Genomic DNA, 15,784 nt, shown 5'->3' with positions numbered 1-15,784 from the left:
CATCTGCTCAGTGATTTTGTTTGTTCTTCAGTAGGTAGAAAGATCATCTGGTACATTTAGGGATGGCTCATACCTGGTGCTGAGCACAGGAACTGATTGGAGCGTGGAGTGCTGGGGATAGTCTCTGAAAGGCTGAAAATGTTGCCTTGCAACATAGTTCTTATGTTGTCTACAGGTAGATCATGAAAATTACATAAAGAAGTCCTCTGATGCTTTAATCTGTTCGAGCCCGCCAAGGCAGGAGGCAGGGGCTGCTTGGCTTCTATCAAAAGAGGAAATTCCTTGAATTTGTTGTCATTGTTGGCCCCCAGCTTCATTTTAATGACGATACTGAGGTAATTTAGAGAAATGTTCTCCCTTAGTAAGATATTTCCATCAGAGGCTACCCCATCCTCTCTGACTTGGTTGGGGTGATGGTGGTTCTTCCTCACTAGAAACTAGGTAGAGGATCACTTGAAGCAAGCTGCTCCAGTGGAAGGTGTCCCTGCCCGTGGCAGGGGTTGGAACTGGATGAGCTTTAAGCTCCCTTCCAACACAAACCAGGCTGGGATTCTATCAAAGAAACAGAGTCAGTACAAATGCAAACCTATCTAGGGAGAAACTGCTGCAGAGATAACTTGTGCTATCTCTGAGTTATCACTGGGGTTATTTTCTCAGCTAAAAATACACAGATCAGTGTTTTGACTGCCTATATTTAGCCATTGTCTGGTTCTGTCAGTTTTTGAAGCTCTTGGATCTCTGATTTAGTTAGCATATTTCTTATTTCTATGTTTTCTAGAAGGCCTAAATAGACTAGCCACGATTTATGGGTGGTGTAGTTTGGTATAGAGGATTTTTAAGAGGAAACGTGATGTTGGATTAGTCAGAGACATTTTATAAATGCCTTTTTATAGACAATTTACATTATTGCAAGATAATCTTTTTCTTAGCTTGCATCGATTTGATTTGTTGGATTTTAGTGCTTAGAATGGGAGCATCCCTTTTCTGTATGAACTGCAAGGTGAGCCCAGTCATTTCATTGAAGATGATCGTGAAGTTTGGTGCTACTGGATTTGCCCCCAGATACAAGTCACTCAAAACAGAGGTAGCTGTAGGCACACAAAAAAGGGCTTCTAATGATGCAAATGTAATTATATACCTTGATCCAGAATGAAAGAAGACAGCTTGAAATGTATCTAGAATGGAAAGAAATGAGTCACTGTAAATTAGCAGAAGACAATGAAGCTTCTGAAATATTATGTTCAAACTTCATCCTCCCAAGAATATAAAATAAATGGAGAATATGGAAATAGAGGTGATACAAAAGCTGAATCAGACAAGAATTTGACACAACTTTCTCTTAGCTTTAAACTTCTGACTAATGATAGCTTCATCTGAAGGGAAAGATCAAACCCAGTTTGCTTTGTTACCTGGAGAGCTGCCTTCTGGCTCTCAGCTATGGAATCAGATAGATATTTACTCAGTATTACACATGATGCTTCTGATGGTGGTCTTGTGCTGCTCTCCCAGCTAAGAAGCTTGAAATTTGGCTGTGAAGGTGTGTGTATTTCTAAAACATAGAATAGAAGGAAATGTTATGGGAATTAGTGGTTATCTAGTAGATCATCTAGTGACCATCACAGCAGCACCTTGAATCCTGTGTTCAGTTCTGAGTCCCTCACTACAAGAGAGACATTGAGGGGCTGGAGCAGGGCCAAAGAAGGGCAGCGGAGCTGGTGCAGGGCCTGGAGCCCAAGTGTGATGGGGAACGGCTGAGGGACCTGGGGGGTTCAGATGGAGAAGAGAAGGCTCAGGGGGGACCTGATGGCTCCCTACAAGTGCCTGACAGGAGGATGGAGCCAGGAGGGGCTGGGCTCTGCTCCCAAGGAACAAGGGATGGGACAAGAGGAAATGGCCTCAAGCTGCACCAGGGCAGGTTTAGATGGAGCTGAGGAACAATTCCTGCCCCAGAGGTGCTCAGGCATTGGAACAGGCTGCCCAGGGCAGGGCTGCAGGCACCGGCCCTGCGAGTGCTCACACAGCGTGGAGCCGAGGCCTCAGTGCCATGGGGCAGGGGTGGCCTTGGCAGTGTTGGGAACGGTTGGACTGGATGAGCTTAAAGGGCTTTCCCAACCTTCTGTTGCGTGTTTCCAGTAGCTGTGCCATGATCTCCTGGAAGCTTTTTAAACTCACTTATGGTATTGATTCCCTCCTGGGTCCTTTGAACAGAGACCCTGATAACAGTGAAACCATCACTGGAATGAATTAGAGGACTCAGACCGTAGCTTTGTCCTCTGCTGCAGCCTCAGTCACATTATGCAGGTTCTCACGTAACTGCTGCTCTGAGGGCTCGTTACCCATCACTCGAGGTTCTGTTTCCATTAAGAAAAGCATGAAATTTCTTATACACTTGGCCTTCCACAGCCACCTCCTCTCTTTACCCGTCTCTATTGGCACTGGCAGTGTGCTGGTCTCCAGGTTTTTGGCTGTAAATTTACTCCTTTATTTAAGCTGCTGTGGCCAAAGCTGTATGGAGTTAGGACTGTTGTGCATGATGCATTTGCTGTTGTTTCCCAGCACCAAAGCATGAGGCACTTGGCAAAGCTGGAGGTTGCAACCACACTGTTGAACAGTGAATGCAGTGAGCTTTGCCTGGTTGTGTTAGAGTTCTTTTTAGGGAAAAATAACTATAAATAGATGTTTGTTGTAAACCTGATGGTGTTTGAGAGAGCTGATAAGGTGCAGAAGCTCTGAAACACGACCTAATTAAAATAACTTGCTTGCAAAGTGGAATGATGCTTTATCAGTCAACTGCTGAAGAGCTGAGAACCTGCAAGAGCAAGATTAAGATACATACCCTGAACAGACTTGCATTAACAGAGGAGTTCTCTGTTCAGCTACTATAGTTGGAACTGATAAGAGACACATCTTTGCTCATGAAAATGATATAAATCCTTCCATTGAAATCAGGAGGAGGGTTCTCCATGCCCAAACTTCCATTTTTGTTCCCTTTCCATTGCCTGTGTGAGTGGAGATGCTGCCAACCAAACCAAACTGTAGGGTATTTAGGGGAAGGTATGCAGGATGCACCAGTGCCCAAGTGCGTACTTGAACGGGTTAGACAAGATTATCTGTTGCGAGTGAGAACATTGCTCTGACAGAGATATTTGATTTTTTTCATACTTTTCATTGTACAGTGTCGTTTTCATTCCAGTTACATGAAATCACATATCCTAACGCTTGCTTGCATTTCATATTGAACACGGAGGTTACCTGTGGCTGAATTTCAAGGGGTGCTGCTGGGCAATATGAGTGTGGAGGCATCTGCAGAGCATCTTGACAGGGGCTGAGAGGCCAGGTCCTGGCTGTCGAGTGCTGGTGATGCATGTGACATGAGGAGCTGAGTCACAAGCAAGTGCAAGGCAGAGGCAGGTGCAGCTCATGCTGGTTGCACTCAGCTCGCACAACCAAATGAACACAGAGCACAGATCTGAGCATAAACACAGGCTGGGGGAGACTGGATTGAGACTGAGGAGAAGGACTTGGGGGTGTTGAGTGAGGAGAAGCTCCCCATGACCCGGCTTCAGTGAGTGCTTGAGCCCCCCACCGTGTGCTGGGCTGCACCCCCAGAGCGTGAGCAGCAGCTCAGGGAGGGGATCCTGCCCCTCTGCTGTGCTCTGGGGAGACCCCCCCCCTGCAGCCCTGATCCAGCTCTGGGGCAGCAGCACAAGAGGGACGTGGAGCTGCTGGAGCGAGGCCAGAGGAGGCCATGGAGCTGCTGCGAGGGCTGGAGCAGCTCTGCTCTGGAGCCAGGCTGAGAGAGCTGGGCTGGGGCAGCCTGGAGAAGAGAAGGCTCCTGAAGGGGAGAGCTGAGAGCAGCTCCAGTGCCTGAAGGGGCTGCAGGGAACCTGGAGAGGGGCTTGGGACAAGGGCCTGTAGGGACAGGCCAAGGGGAATGGCTTGAACCTGCCCGAGGGGAGACTGAGCTGAGCTCTTAGGCAGAAGCTCTTCCCTGTGAGGGTGCTGAGGCGCTGGCACAGGGTGCCCAGAGAAGCTGTGGCTGCCCCATCCCTGTCAGTGCTCAAGGCCAGGTTGGACACAGGGGCTTGGAGCAAGCTGCTCCAGTGGAAGGGGTCCCTGCCCGTGGCTGGGTTGGAGCTGGATGAGCTTTAATGTCTCTTCCAACACAAACCAGTCTGGGATCCTATGTATAACTCAGTAGCCTGGCAAGGGGTGAGGTAACCTGTCCAGGCAAATATTTTTTAAGGGATTCCTTTATATCACGTCTCTGTAGTAGGCTCTCTTCTATCATTGCACTGGATGTAAAGAGTGTGTGAAATTACAAGATTCTATTGCATTAGTTTCTCTTTTCTCTGGAGCCACCGCAGAGGCCAGTGAAGAATTACTTGGTTATTGAATTAATTTGTTAAATATTAATCTATAGCTCTGAAACGAGAAAATAATGACAAGTAATACAGATTGGCTTGACATATCTGACTGCTTACTGTGGATAATATAGAAGGCATTTAAATGTTCTCTGAGAAGTACTCTAAACCCAGCTCAAAGTTGCTAAGGAAATCACCATTATGAATAAAGTATCTTACTTTGTCCCGAGGGTTTATAGTATTTTACATTCCTTTCCTTATATGTGTTTACTAGGAGATAACAACATAAATACCTGTAGGAAAAGTTATAATTGTAGAACGATAAAAAACTGTACTTCTTTGTTTAAATATTAGCAAGTGCAAAGAACTCGGATAAATTGTGTTTCTGTCTTTGTTTTGTAATTTACTATGGATAAAAAGGTACCAAATCCAGTTTGGGACTACCTGGCAGGTGAAAGGCATCAGGCTTACCCTTACTACTGATTGCTTCATGCATGTCCTGAATGCAGGCAATTTGGCAGTGACAGAGGACACCTTGTAGAGCTTTACTCAGGCAGTACGATGACCTGGGTGACTCCCAGTTCAGTGTGAGCGGACAAGCATTCAAGCCACTCAGAACTCTCAAGGTATCTTTCTTAAAGATGGAGTTCTTTTATTTGTGACTAATCTCTAAAGACCTCTGGATCTTCTTGGCCGTGTTAGAGGTTTTAAAGGGCAAAACCTTTATGAAGTCATATACAGAGGCTGCAATTGTTGGCTGTCGAACCAAAACCTAATGTACAAGCTGCTTATTGAATGAATAGCCTGTTCAAAAGCAACCAGATGCCATTGAAATGGGAAGGGCTCAAAAGGTTACCTTTTATATAGGGTGGGTCAAGTTCAACCTTTACTAAGCTCATAGATGTGGGTCATATCTGTGCTGGTGTTCTGACTCTGGATTAAATAAGGACAGAGTTTCTTTCTTTGGCAGTTGGCTCAGCTGTTCTGTCACCACTTATAGCCCTCCAAAACACTGCTTCAAAGGCCTGTGCAAGGGTTACTGGTGTCTGCCCTTCAGAAGATTTCAGAGGCCCCTAAATCTGTGGGAATGGGGATACAAACTATGTAATTTTAAGCTATTAAATATAGAAAAGCTTTATCTTTCAATGGTAATATAAATTGCAGTGACTTGTTGTTCTTTTTGCCTCTTCAGTGTGGGAATTTTGTCATGTAAACCAGTAATTAGTGATGGGTTTCTGCCTCTCAATTCAGCATCTCAATTCCTGCATTGGGTTTGCTCAGCCTTGTATTAAATAAGACATTAGTAAGGGAGGGTTGTAGAAGTTTGCTACATCAGCATCTCTTCACAGCTTCCAGATCCTATTTCTTTGTATTACTGTTTAGCAGGGTTGGTACTGCATGTTTTGAAGGTTTGATCAGTGCTCTGTGTTGTGGCTTTACTACACTGTAGGAAGATGTGGCTGATCAAACCCAAATTAGAATGGTGGATTCTTAGTATACAGGCTAAATGACTATTTGAATGCATCAGAATTTGGTGTGATGGTTTCAAATGTCAGTCACAGGTATAGGTTGAATAGAGGCTATCACCACATTTGCTGTTATTCTGGGGGAGCTAAAAGTAAAGTTGGGATTAGGATACGGTAGAATTAACTGATGCTGATTCTGCCTCTAATGTAATAAGTAGCACTCACTATGGGATGGGCACAGTGTGGTGATAGAAAGGAAGTAAAGAAGGCATAAAGTATGTATTTTACTGATTCTTCTCATGTCAGTCCCTTCAGCTTATCCTCTTCACCTTTCTTTTCCCTTTTTTTCCACTTCTGCTGTGTCTAGAGGACTAACACCATCACTGGAAAGATTTAAGCTTCCCACCACAAACACATCCTTATGTGTAACACTGGCTATACAGCTTTATTTTATTTCCTTGTAATCTTTCCCAGGTTTTGGCAATACTGCATCCAGCTCTTCTCACATCACTGTCACCCTCCCAGCTCTTTACCAATTGTTACTCTGACTTACAGCCTTTGCTGTCATTTCCTATCCATTCTCAAGCGGCTTCTATGTTCACACTGAAGCACTCTTTTCCTTTGCACCAGTTTTCCTGGCTTCTTACCTTTCTACAGCTTCCAGTTCATTGATATATCCTTTGCTTTGCTCTAAGTTTCCTCCTAGACATCTCTGCTGTGTTTGATTCATTTGCATCCCCCTCTCATCTTTGCTTGTCTCCCATTGCCTGGGTTGCTCTTATTCCCAGCACTGGCTCATCTGAGCAATTACATCTTCTGCCTTAGGCATCAACCTGAAGATCACACCCGTGTCAGCCCTGTGACATTTCCACCACAAGTCTATTCCCTCCTCTGCTGCAGTCTTTGTGACTGAGTTCTTTTCCAGTACGAATGACTATTTCCATATTCTTGACTCTCTCTTCTACCTTCTCCTTTCCTCTGCTTTTTCTATTCACTTGTCTTCCAAGAGAAAATTGTATTTTTATAGCTTTTTTCCTCACTTACCTTGGTTTAATTTTCCCCTTTTCCTCAAAATCAGATGTTCCTCAACTGCTCTGTTCCTCTAAACTCACTTGCTTCAATGACCCAATTCTAACTCCAATTTCTAGTCTCCTGCATGATCACCATTTAGATGATCTGTTGAAGGGGGACAGTGATTTCACTGCCTCCTCCTTGGGATCACATTGCCTATTCACCTCTCTCTGAGCTAATGGAGCTCATCAGCTTCTAGAGTTTCTCTGCTGGAAGTCCATCATGGATCCTCTCCCAAACCATCTTCTACCCTGGATGACTGGCAGAAATCCAGATGTTAAGTAGCAACAGTGCTGTGAGATTCCATCGTGTTGCTGGCTCAAAAGGTATTTTACATCAAATGTGCTCAAATTATAGTCTAAAAGAAAGATACTGGCTCCTGAGAGTCTGATTAAGCCCTTCCCTCGAGCATCCTCGGCTATTAATAAAAGCTCTAGAGATGGCCATTCTCCTGAGTGACCTTTACAGTCCGGTGCTTGCACAGATGCCTGTATTAAACCAAGCAAACACTGATGTATGAGGGGCCTCAAAGTCCTGCCAGGACTAACAAGTGCAAAGGTACAGACTCTGTTGTTTCAGAAGCACATATTACATGTATGCATTTATTAAATTGCTTGAATAACAATTAAAAATATGGGGTTGGTGTTGTCTCTGGTTTATATTTTATAATGATTGGCACATGTCTTAATTTTCACATTGTTTGAAAGCTTGAAAAAGATCCTTATTTTCGCTTTTAAAGACAGAATGCCAAAAGCCAGGGTTTTGGAAAAGGAGGCTCTGTACTTGATTAAAAATACGTTTCCTCTTTGTTTCCTTCCTTTGAAAAAGAAAGAAAAGTAAAACCAGAAAACTAGAATCCCTTGGAATAATTTTCTACCTAATTTTCTGTCAGACTAGCTCTTTTTAGGATGCCCTGCTCATATGTATGGATCAATAGAATCCCAGAGTGGTTTGTGTTGGAAGAGACATTAAAGCTTACCCAGTTCCAACCCCTGCCACGGTCAGGGACCCCTTCCACTGGAGCAGCTTGCTTCAAGCCCCTGTGTCCAACCTGGCCTTGAGCACTGCCAGGAATGGGGCAGCCACAGCCTCTCTGGGCACCCTGTGCCAGCGCCTCAGCACCCTCACAGGGAAGAGCTTCTGCCTTATATATGGATGGAGCAAGGACCTAGATAACAGAGGGGACCTTCCTGGCTGTTTTCATCTTAATGTGCTTCTAGAGGGTGTGCTGTGTGGAAGTTACTCTGCCATGGACTGAAACTGCTGTGAAAAGGCAACTAACAGCTCGTCCTGTCCTCTGAAGCACGTAGGACATTCCACGGTTGCCTCTTCCTTGCCATTTTGTTTTATCCTGGCAATTACAACATAGAAACAGGTAAATACAGTGCTACTGTAAAGAAAAAGTATGTGTGCTTGTTGCTTAGCAATTGCTCTGAACATAAGGAAGATCAGCCTTTGGTGAGGAATTACATGCTTGGAAATGTTTACCACCTGTCTCAGTTATTCTGGTAAAAGGTATTGAAATGTATTAAATGATATTAAAACCTTGTGCCATCCTGGACACTTTGGTAATCTAGGAAGCTCGTATGGAAACTCACCCAAGTACACTTCAACCTTTGAACTTTTCCTTCATTGTTCTTGTTCTTCCAAGTGCTTTTGTCTTCCTGATAGTGCCACCAGGCCCTTTTCTTTCATCATCTTTTCCCCGTCCTTAATTCTTCCTTTGTATTCCTGGACCCTTTTCTGAAATTATTTGTTCCTCTTGGAATGCTGTTCATATTGCACACAATAATCTCTGTCCATAGATAAATTATTGCATTAGACTGTGTTACTGGGACATTACAGAAAGTCAGGAAAGAGTGAGATGCATGTTGACCACCTTCATTTGTATGTTAGAGGAACTTCAGTAGACTGGTCCTTGTACCTGGTATCCTCTCCAGGTGTTGTGGTGCCCGTAGTGTTGACTCCTGTTGCTGCTGGTAGCCTCAGCAAGTATAAAAAATTATTGTAAGGTTTATTCTGATACCAAGCTTCCAGCTAGCTCAAGTCTCTTGAGATGTTCTTATTCTCACCTCTTGGCTTATCCTGGAGTAAAGAGGCGTATCTTGATTGAATTCCAATACTACAAAGCAGTAGAGACTTTATAGATATTGACTGAACAGTCCTCTGTGCATGCAACATCAGAAACTGGCAGGATAAAGGATGATACCAATACTTCCAATACCTAAATGGGGCCCAAAAGAAACCTGGATAGGGGCTTTGGACAAGGGCAAGTAGTGAGAGGATAAGGGTGAATAGCTTCAAGCTGCCAGAGGGGAGACTGAGCTGAGCTCTTAGGCAGAAGCTCTTCCCTGTGAGGGTGCTGAGGCGCTGGCACAGGGTGCCCAGAGAAGCTGTGGCTGCCCCATCCCTGGCAGTGCTCAAGGCCAGGTTGGACACAGGGGCTTGGAGCAAGCTGCTCCAGTGGAAGGGGTCCCTGCCCGTGGCAGGGGTTGGAACTGAGTGAGCTTTAAGGTCCCTTCAACCCAAACCATTCCAGGATTCTATGATAGTAGCTGTAATGGAAAGAGATTGTCAGGTAACTGACAGCTCCCAGTGCCACCAAGATCTGGAAGATGTTTAACAGGAGATTTCTTGTGCTAATGGTCAGCCTTCGGAACACTCTGAAGTTGTGTGCGTTCTTTGCTCCATCAACTGCCTGTGCACATCTTGCCAGAGCACCTTTTGCAGGCCATGGGGCTGACATTTCATTACTCATTTATGAATATCCTAACAATAAGCATTTCCTAATGGAGACTTCTTCTGAGACATCTCTGGGTTTGGGTAAGGAAAGTACATCCTCAGTGTGAGGAGCATGCCACTGGACAGCATGTTTTATTGCAGAGTGCTTTTAAAACGTGCATTCCCCTTTATTCTCCTTATCATTTAAATAGCTTTATGGAAAGGCAGGGAAATACTGTTTCTCTGATATCAGTTTAATTCTCACAACCCCCCTCCATTATCCTATTTTATTTCCTGATAAGTTAGAAAATTCATTTTTCCTATTTGGAATTCCAGATTCTAAGCATTTGTGTGGATTTCATTTACCATTCAGCACAGCTCTCGAGCATCCCTTTGTCTTTGACTCCCTGTCAGTACAGTCGAGATGTCACAGTCTAACACGTCATAATTCCTAAAGCATTAAATATTCCTGTTGTGCTACTGTGTGGACCTCTCAGTATTAACTAGCACTGCATGGCCAGGGTGCTTAGGTTAGGCTCAGGCAGATCCTTCTCTTTTTGTGTGTTTTCTGTTTGCTGGTTTGGTTTTAAATAAGTGTGAATGGTGAATAGCACAGTAGCAGGTTAGGTAGAATGTCTGGTTACTCCTCTATAGTTTCTGCTCCAGGGAAGCTCTCTATAGCAAACCTTTTGCTTGAGTCTGGTAATGATTTTGTAAAGTCTTTTGGGATGTATGAATGAAAAGAACACTGGAATGAGATAGGACTGGTGGGGATCTGTTGTGTGCTTGATGCCCATACTCTGTAATCGAAGTCTTACACTCAGATCAAAGCACTCACCGTGTCCTGCCTGGTTACACTCCTTCCTATCTTCCCTTCTTTCAAAGGAATTATTGTATTCATATTTCAGGTCACCTACTTTTGACCAGTTAAAAAGACACTGTCACTGCCTGTAGTATTTATGATGTTCTTACTGCCAGCATCAAATCTTGTCTTTAACTTCCTTGCTTGGATTAATTAGTTTTTTAGCCTTGCAAGTGTACAAGTTGGTTTCATGGTGTTTATGTCCAGAACAAAAAAAACTGGGGTTTGTGTTTCTAAATACATTTATTGCTTAAATGAATTGGAATTATCTTGCAGGGACGTGCCAGCTCCCCACCCTTTGCTATTTCCCTCGATTTCCTCTCCCTGTGTTTGTTGCTGGGTCGGGCTGTGCAGTGTCTGGCAGCGATTTTGCCCTTTGACCGTCCATAAATCCCAGCACAGCAAAGGACGCTGCTGTGGCTGCTTTCAGCTTCATCTGTGGATGCTTTGTTCCTGCAGAATATTCCTTGCCTTTGTGGTTTTATTCCCCTCTATTAGACCTGTCCTTCCTGTCCCACCCCGAGCCCTGCTCATGTCTCTATCGGAGATACAGATGCTGCTGGCATCCCGGGGTGCTCCGGGGGCGCCCAGCGACAATGTGACGGTGTGAGACGGCTCATTAACATTTCATGGGAATCCAGCGCGCTCATCACAGCAGATAGAGCTGAGCAGAGTCCAGTTGTCAAAATAATACTGAGCCAATAAGCATGGCATGGGTGGAGCTACTGCAGAACGGGTGAAACTAATTCTGAATGGAGACCTTTTTGTTAAACACGCTGGGCCTGAATGAATCGGGTTACTTGGCTTTGTGAGACAAGCTAGGGAGTTCCTTGGGTTTATTAGTGAAAAATCCAGTGTTTTTCTGTTCAGGATGGGAAGCCAAAACGCTATAGGAAAGGGATTGATCAGGAGCTGCCTGCCATGAATTTTTCATGAGCTGGTGTGCGGGGCTGAATGGCTCCGGCGCGCGTCGGTGGGGAGCTGGCAGCGAGCTGCATCCACACACAGCCTGCTGACACACAAACACTTTGGCGCATTTTCAGACGGAGAGCTGGGCTGATAAAAGGCTTTCTGACAGCCCTGGCTTATCGGCCTTCGATTTATGCTGCTCTTGCTTCAGGCAACCTTTCCATTCGGAGCCCAGCCTTGTGAATGAGCAGAGGGAGCTCTGCCGATGGGTCAGCGCTGCTAGTCTGCGGCGGTGCCTGCGTGATGTGTTTTTGGTGCGTTCTCTGAATGGTGATAGCTCACACAACGTCGAAGCTATGACAGCAAAAGAGTCTTCTAGGGAACTCACTACTCCAGAGTCCGAGATTTACATAAGGACTTTCAAAGAACAAATGCATCTCGAGCTCGAGCTTCCCAAGCTGCCCGGCAACAGACCAACGTCTCCAAAAATTTCTCCTCGCAGTTCTCCAAGGAACTCTCCGTGCTTCTTCAGAAAGTTGCTGGTGAATAAAAGCATCCGCCAGCGTCGTCGCTTCACGGTGGCACATACCTGGTAAGGTCTGCTGGGTGTATCAGCGTGGGTTTATAGAGCAGAGTGTGCGCGGCTGGGGTTTTAACGGGAAAAATGAGCTGAGATTCATTCACGGTACTCCCTGCAAGTGTTAAATGAATAGAGCAGAAGGCAGCCCAAGTCTGTATAATGCACTGCCTTGACGATTGTCATTCAGCTTCTGCTCTCCAGAATAAATGCAGCCCATTATTCATGTGTGCTGTGGTTAATCTCTGTTGAACAAAGGCAGCAGCCGGTAACTTTCCCAGGCATGATGTTGCTGTAGGTAGAACACACGAATTCATTTCAGAGCCTTCAAGATGTGGTTTTGTCTTTGCCCCCACCAGCTCTGTCTGCAGATGACAGTACAGGTGATGTGAGCAGGTTACACTGGAAACACTTAACAAATGCTGGAAAGGGCTTTAACTTCCCTGTGAGGGGCTTTTAAACAGTTTTTCTGGCTACAAATATCATTCTTTCAGCCATTTTTGCAAGGGAACCCCAGCTAAGAGTCTGCTTTCCCCCCCTGTCAATTAGTAGCCCCAAATAGTCCATTTGTGTGCCATTAGAGCTGGTTGTGAGCTGCCTCTGACTGTCAGTTATCCTGGTTGAACCATGCCATAAGCAGGAATCAAAATACACAGTTCAGGAATGTCTGTAAGAGTCTCATTAGCTCATTTTCTCTATTTATTCTATATGGGTCTTGTAGGGACCACCTTCCAAATTCCCAAAGTCTCCATAAATACGCAGGACTTGACTGTGGGAATCAATCCAGAAAACTTTCAGTAAGATGAATATTTTTAAACCCTGCTCCATTCTTTTCCTATCCCTGAGACTGAATCAGAGGAGGGAGAATGAGATTATCCCATTTGTATGTGTCTGGGGCAGTTGTTTTGGGGTATCTGGAAAAACTCCATCATCATCAGCTACTTTTAAAGGTAGAAAATGGATTAAAAATGCTTTAATTCAAATGTTTCAAGGCTGTGTTTACTTCTGAAGTGAGTTACTAATTGCTTGGAGTGGATTAGTAGCTCTTACACTTGTTTTGTGCTGTTAAACACTAAGGAAAATCAGAGGAAAAACTAAACTTGGATACTAGGGAATTGTACTGAGTAAAACTGGGATAACTGACTGTTTAATTCCTTTTTCAGATGAATTTGGGGTGGAGCAGCATTCAGTTCAAATTAGGATTCTGGAATCATGGAGACTTCCTGATTTATTTATTATTTCCTTTAATCCAAGCAGTAATCACAGCCACCCAAACTGGGTACGTGCTGTAACCACACTGAACCGGTATGTTCTTTAGCTTCCCCAAGCATTTGAATTGGTTGTAGTCAGTAGAGTTTAGATTGATCCACATTAATTCTCTGAGCATCTGTCATATCTCTCAGCACTGGAACAGTGGGGGCTGCTTGTCTGACCCCCACTAGTGTTGCTAGGAATGTGTGCCGTGGAAAGATGCTGCTGCTGGGAATTAGTAGGGCAGGATGTGGTCAGACTCAGTACAGGGAATCTGTATTGTTTGATGAAAGATAAATGTATGTATATACACACATATTTATAGGTGTAACTACTAATCTCTAGAATCAACTTGTACAGGAAGTGGGATTGCTCTTAATGGAAAGATCTCATCCTCTTTCAGTTTTTCCCTCAAGTTTTTACTCTCAGGTGGTTATGAACTGCACACGAGTGTTTTAACCCCAGGTGAGAAGCAAACTCTTGTAGAAATGAAGAAAATCCCCCTTAGAAAGAAAGGTTTCAAGAATGGTTGCATGTGAGCACATGTTTAACACAGTCAAAACACGGATCAAACCCAGGCATCTTTTCAGTTTGCTTTATCATGTTCTAAACCAGGAATTTAAACTATTGAAGTGTGATACAGCATTTCTGTGCAGTGCTTGTAAGCTGTGGCATGTGTGGTGTAGCCTGTACTTTCAGGTGTGTAACTGAATATGCTCATTAGTTGTACTTTTGCTGCACAGTGCATGGAAACATCATCACCTGTGCTGAGCCAAAATGCCATTTATATAAGGTGCTGTTTTGTGGTGAGCTGGGAAGGGGTATCTGGGTAGAAGTAGTATCTGGGTAGAGGAGTATGTGGGTAGAAGTAGTATGTGGGTAGAGGAATATCTGGGTAGAAGTAGTATCTGGTTAGAAGTGGTATCTATGTTGCAAAGGAATTACCTCACAAGTAAATGTGCAAGAAATATCAGCTACTCAGTAATGCTAAGCAGGGCAGTCAATTCATGCTGTTGGATTTCTTATCAGCTCTAACATTCATAGCCTCATAAACAGCAAAGTTCCTCAGTTTGGGGTTTGTGGTGTGGTGAATTATGATCTGTCACCACCTTTGCCATCATTGCTAATGCTGTTTCTTGATGAATCTTCTAGTCCCTCTTCTGTGCCTCTTATTTTCAGTTTTCTGCCTTCCCTTGCTCTCTAACTAATAGTCTTTTCTAGGCTTTTTTCTTCTTTTATAACCAAATACATTTTGACTTCTTTCTACTTATGCTGATGAAGCCTTTGTCATCACCACTCTTCTCCAGTATCCACTCACCAGATCTTATCCAAACAGGAAAAGGAAAGCAAAATTTCAGGTGTTTTTAAGACTCAAATGCTTCTGTTCTCTGAATCTTTCTATTCCTCAGGATCCAGTTCTCATAACAATACATGACCAGTGTGCTCTTTCAGATGTATGTCAAACTGATGCCTTCCTCCTCCAAACCCCTTCAACCGTTTGACACGGCTGCTATTGCTGTGTCCAGTCTTCAAATGCCCCATTTCATATAAAACAGCAGCACAAAAACTCTTAAGCCTTTGGCCTTTTTTGTCCACCAGAATCCACAGGTCTCGTTCTTGCTTTCTTGCATCCATCACTTTTGTTTTGGAGATCCTGAAAGCCCAAATCCTATTTCTTCCTTTCTTTTCCCTTGTATCACTTGCATTTTGGGGGGCGGGTTGTGAGGAGAAGAGCAAGTAGTAGCTGCCACAGCTTGATACCTGACTTGATATTCCCCATCCCTGGCAGTGCTCAAGGCCAGGTTGGACGCAGGGGCTTGGAGTAAGCTGCTCCAGTGGAAGGGGTCCCTGCTCGTGGCAGGGGTTGGAACTGGATTATGTTTAGTTTCAGTTAACTTATTTAGTTAAATGGGTTTCATTATCTTGCAGTGTTTGTCTTCAAGCTTATAAATAGTTCTTCAGTAATATTTATGCAGCCTAGATGACTTACTCAGTTTGTTAATATATAGACAGTCATTGGCTACGCCAACCCCAGTGAAGTGGTTTGTAGAGTATGATGTTTATTGTCTTAACTAAGACTTTTGTGGGGTTTTCTCCAATTAATTCACATTTACCTTTCATTATTTTGGTGGGTTTAAGCCTGTTTTTTTTTCTTTATACCTGTTATCTAGTTATAAAGCAACAACAGAACAGAAAAGGTATACTATGAAATTTTGCTCTGTTTATTCTTTTGATTCTCCTTCAATGCAGTTGAAGTACAGACATGTGTTTGCTTTCTAAAATACAATGTAAAGTGTAAATCATATGGTAGCCTGAATCTTTTGAAAACAAGCTCTGTTTTCGTTACACAATAATCTGCAGTGGTGGAATTCCGTAAGTTAAATAGTATGGCACAATCCAGTCAGAGGGGAAGCGTTTGAGTTTTTTCCAAGCCTGGTGAATAACAGCTGATGGGTTTAATTACTTGAAGCTGCCAAATGCACTAGAGGCAAATCAAAGCTATCAGAAGATGTCACGTTTTGGTTTGCTTTCTGATCATTGTGCGTCTAGAACCAAATAAGAA

The 15,784-nt window shown here is 43.9% G+C and overlaps 1 protein-coding gene across 2 annotated transcripts in view; it reads left to right on the top strand.

The window, feature by feature from the left end:
- PDE4B (phosphodiesterase 4B) overlaps window positions 1–15,784 on the top strand; it is a 226,341-nt gene that overhangs the window by 40,514 nt on the left and 170,043 nt on the right. Inside the window, exon 4 of one of the 2 annotated variants that reach the window (XM_065673102.1) lies at window positions 11,605–11,985. The exons of the other annotated variant lie outside the window; for it this stretch is intronic. Within the exon in view, the coding sequence (XP_065529174.1) occupies window positions 11,605–11,985 (381 nt within the window). The remainder of the gene's footprint in view (window positions 1–11,604; window positions 11,986–15,784) is intronic. 2 annotated transcript variants of the gene reach the window in all.

This window comes from Lathamus discolor, chromosome 3, assembly GCF_037157495.1.
Source record: "Lathamus discolor isolate bLatDis1 chromosome 3, bLatDis1.hap1, whole genome shotgun sequence".
Taxonomy (NCBI): domain Eukaryota; kingdom Metazoa; phylum Chordata; class Aves; order Psittaciformes; family Psittacidae; genus Lathamus; species Lathamus discolor.
The sequence above is the reverse complement of the archived record's forward strand: the minus strand, read 5'-3'. Positions and strand labels throughout refer to the sequence as shown.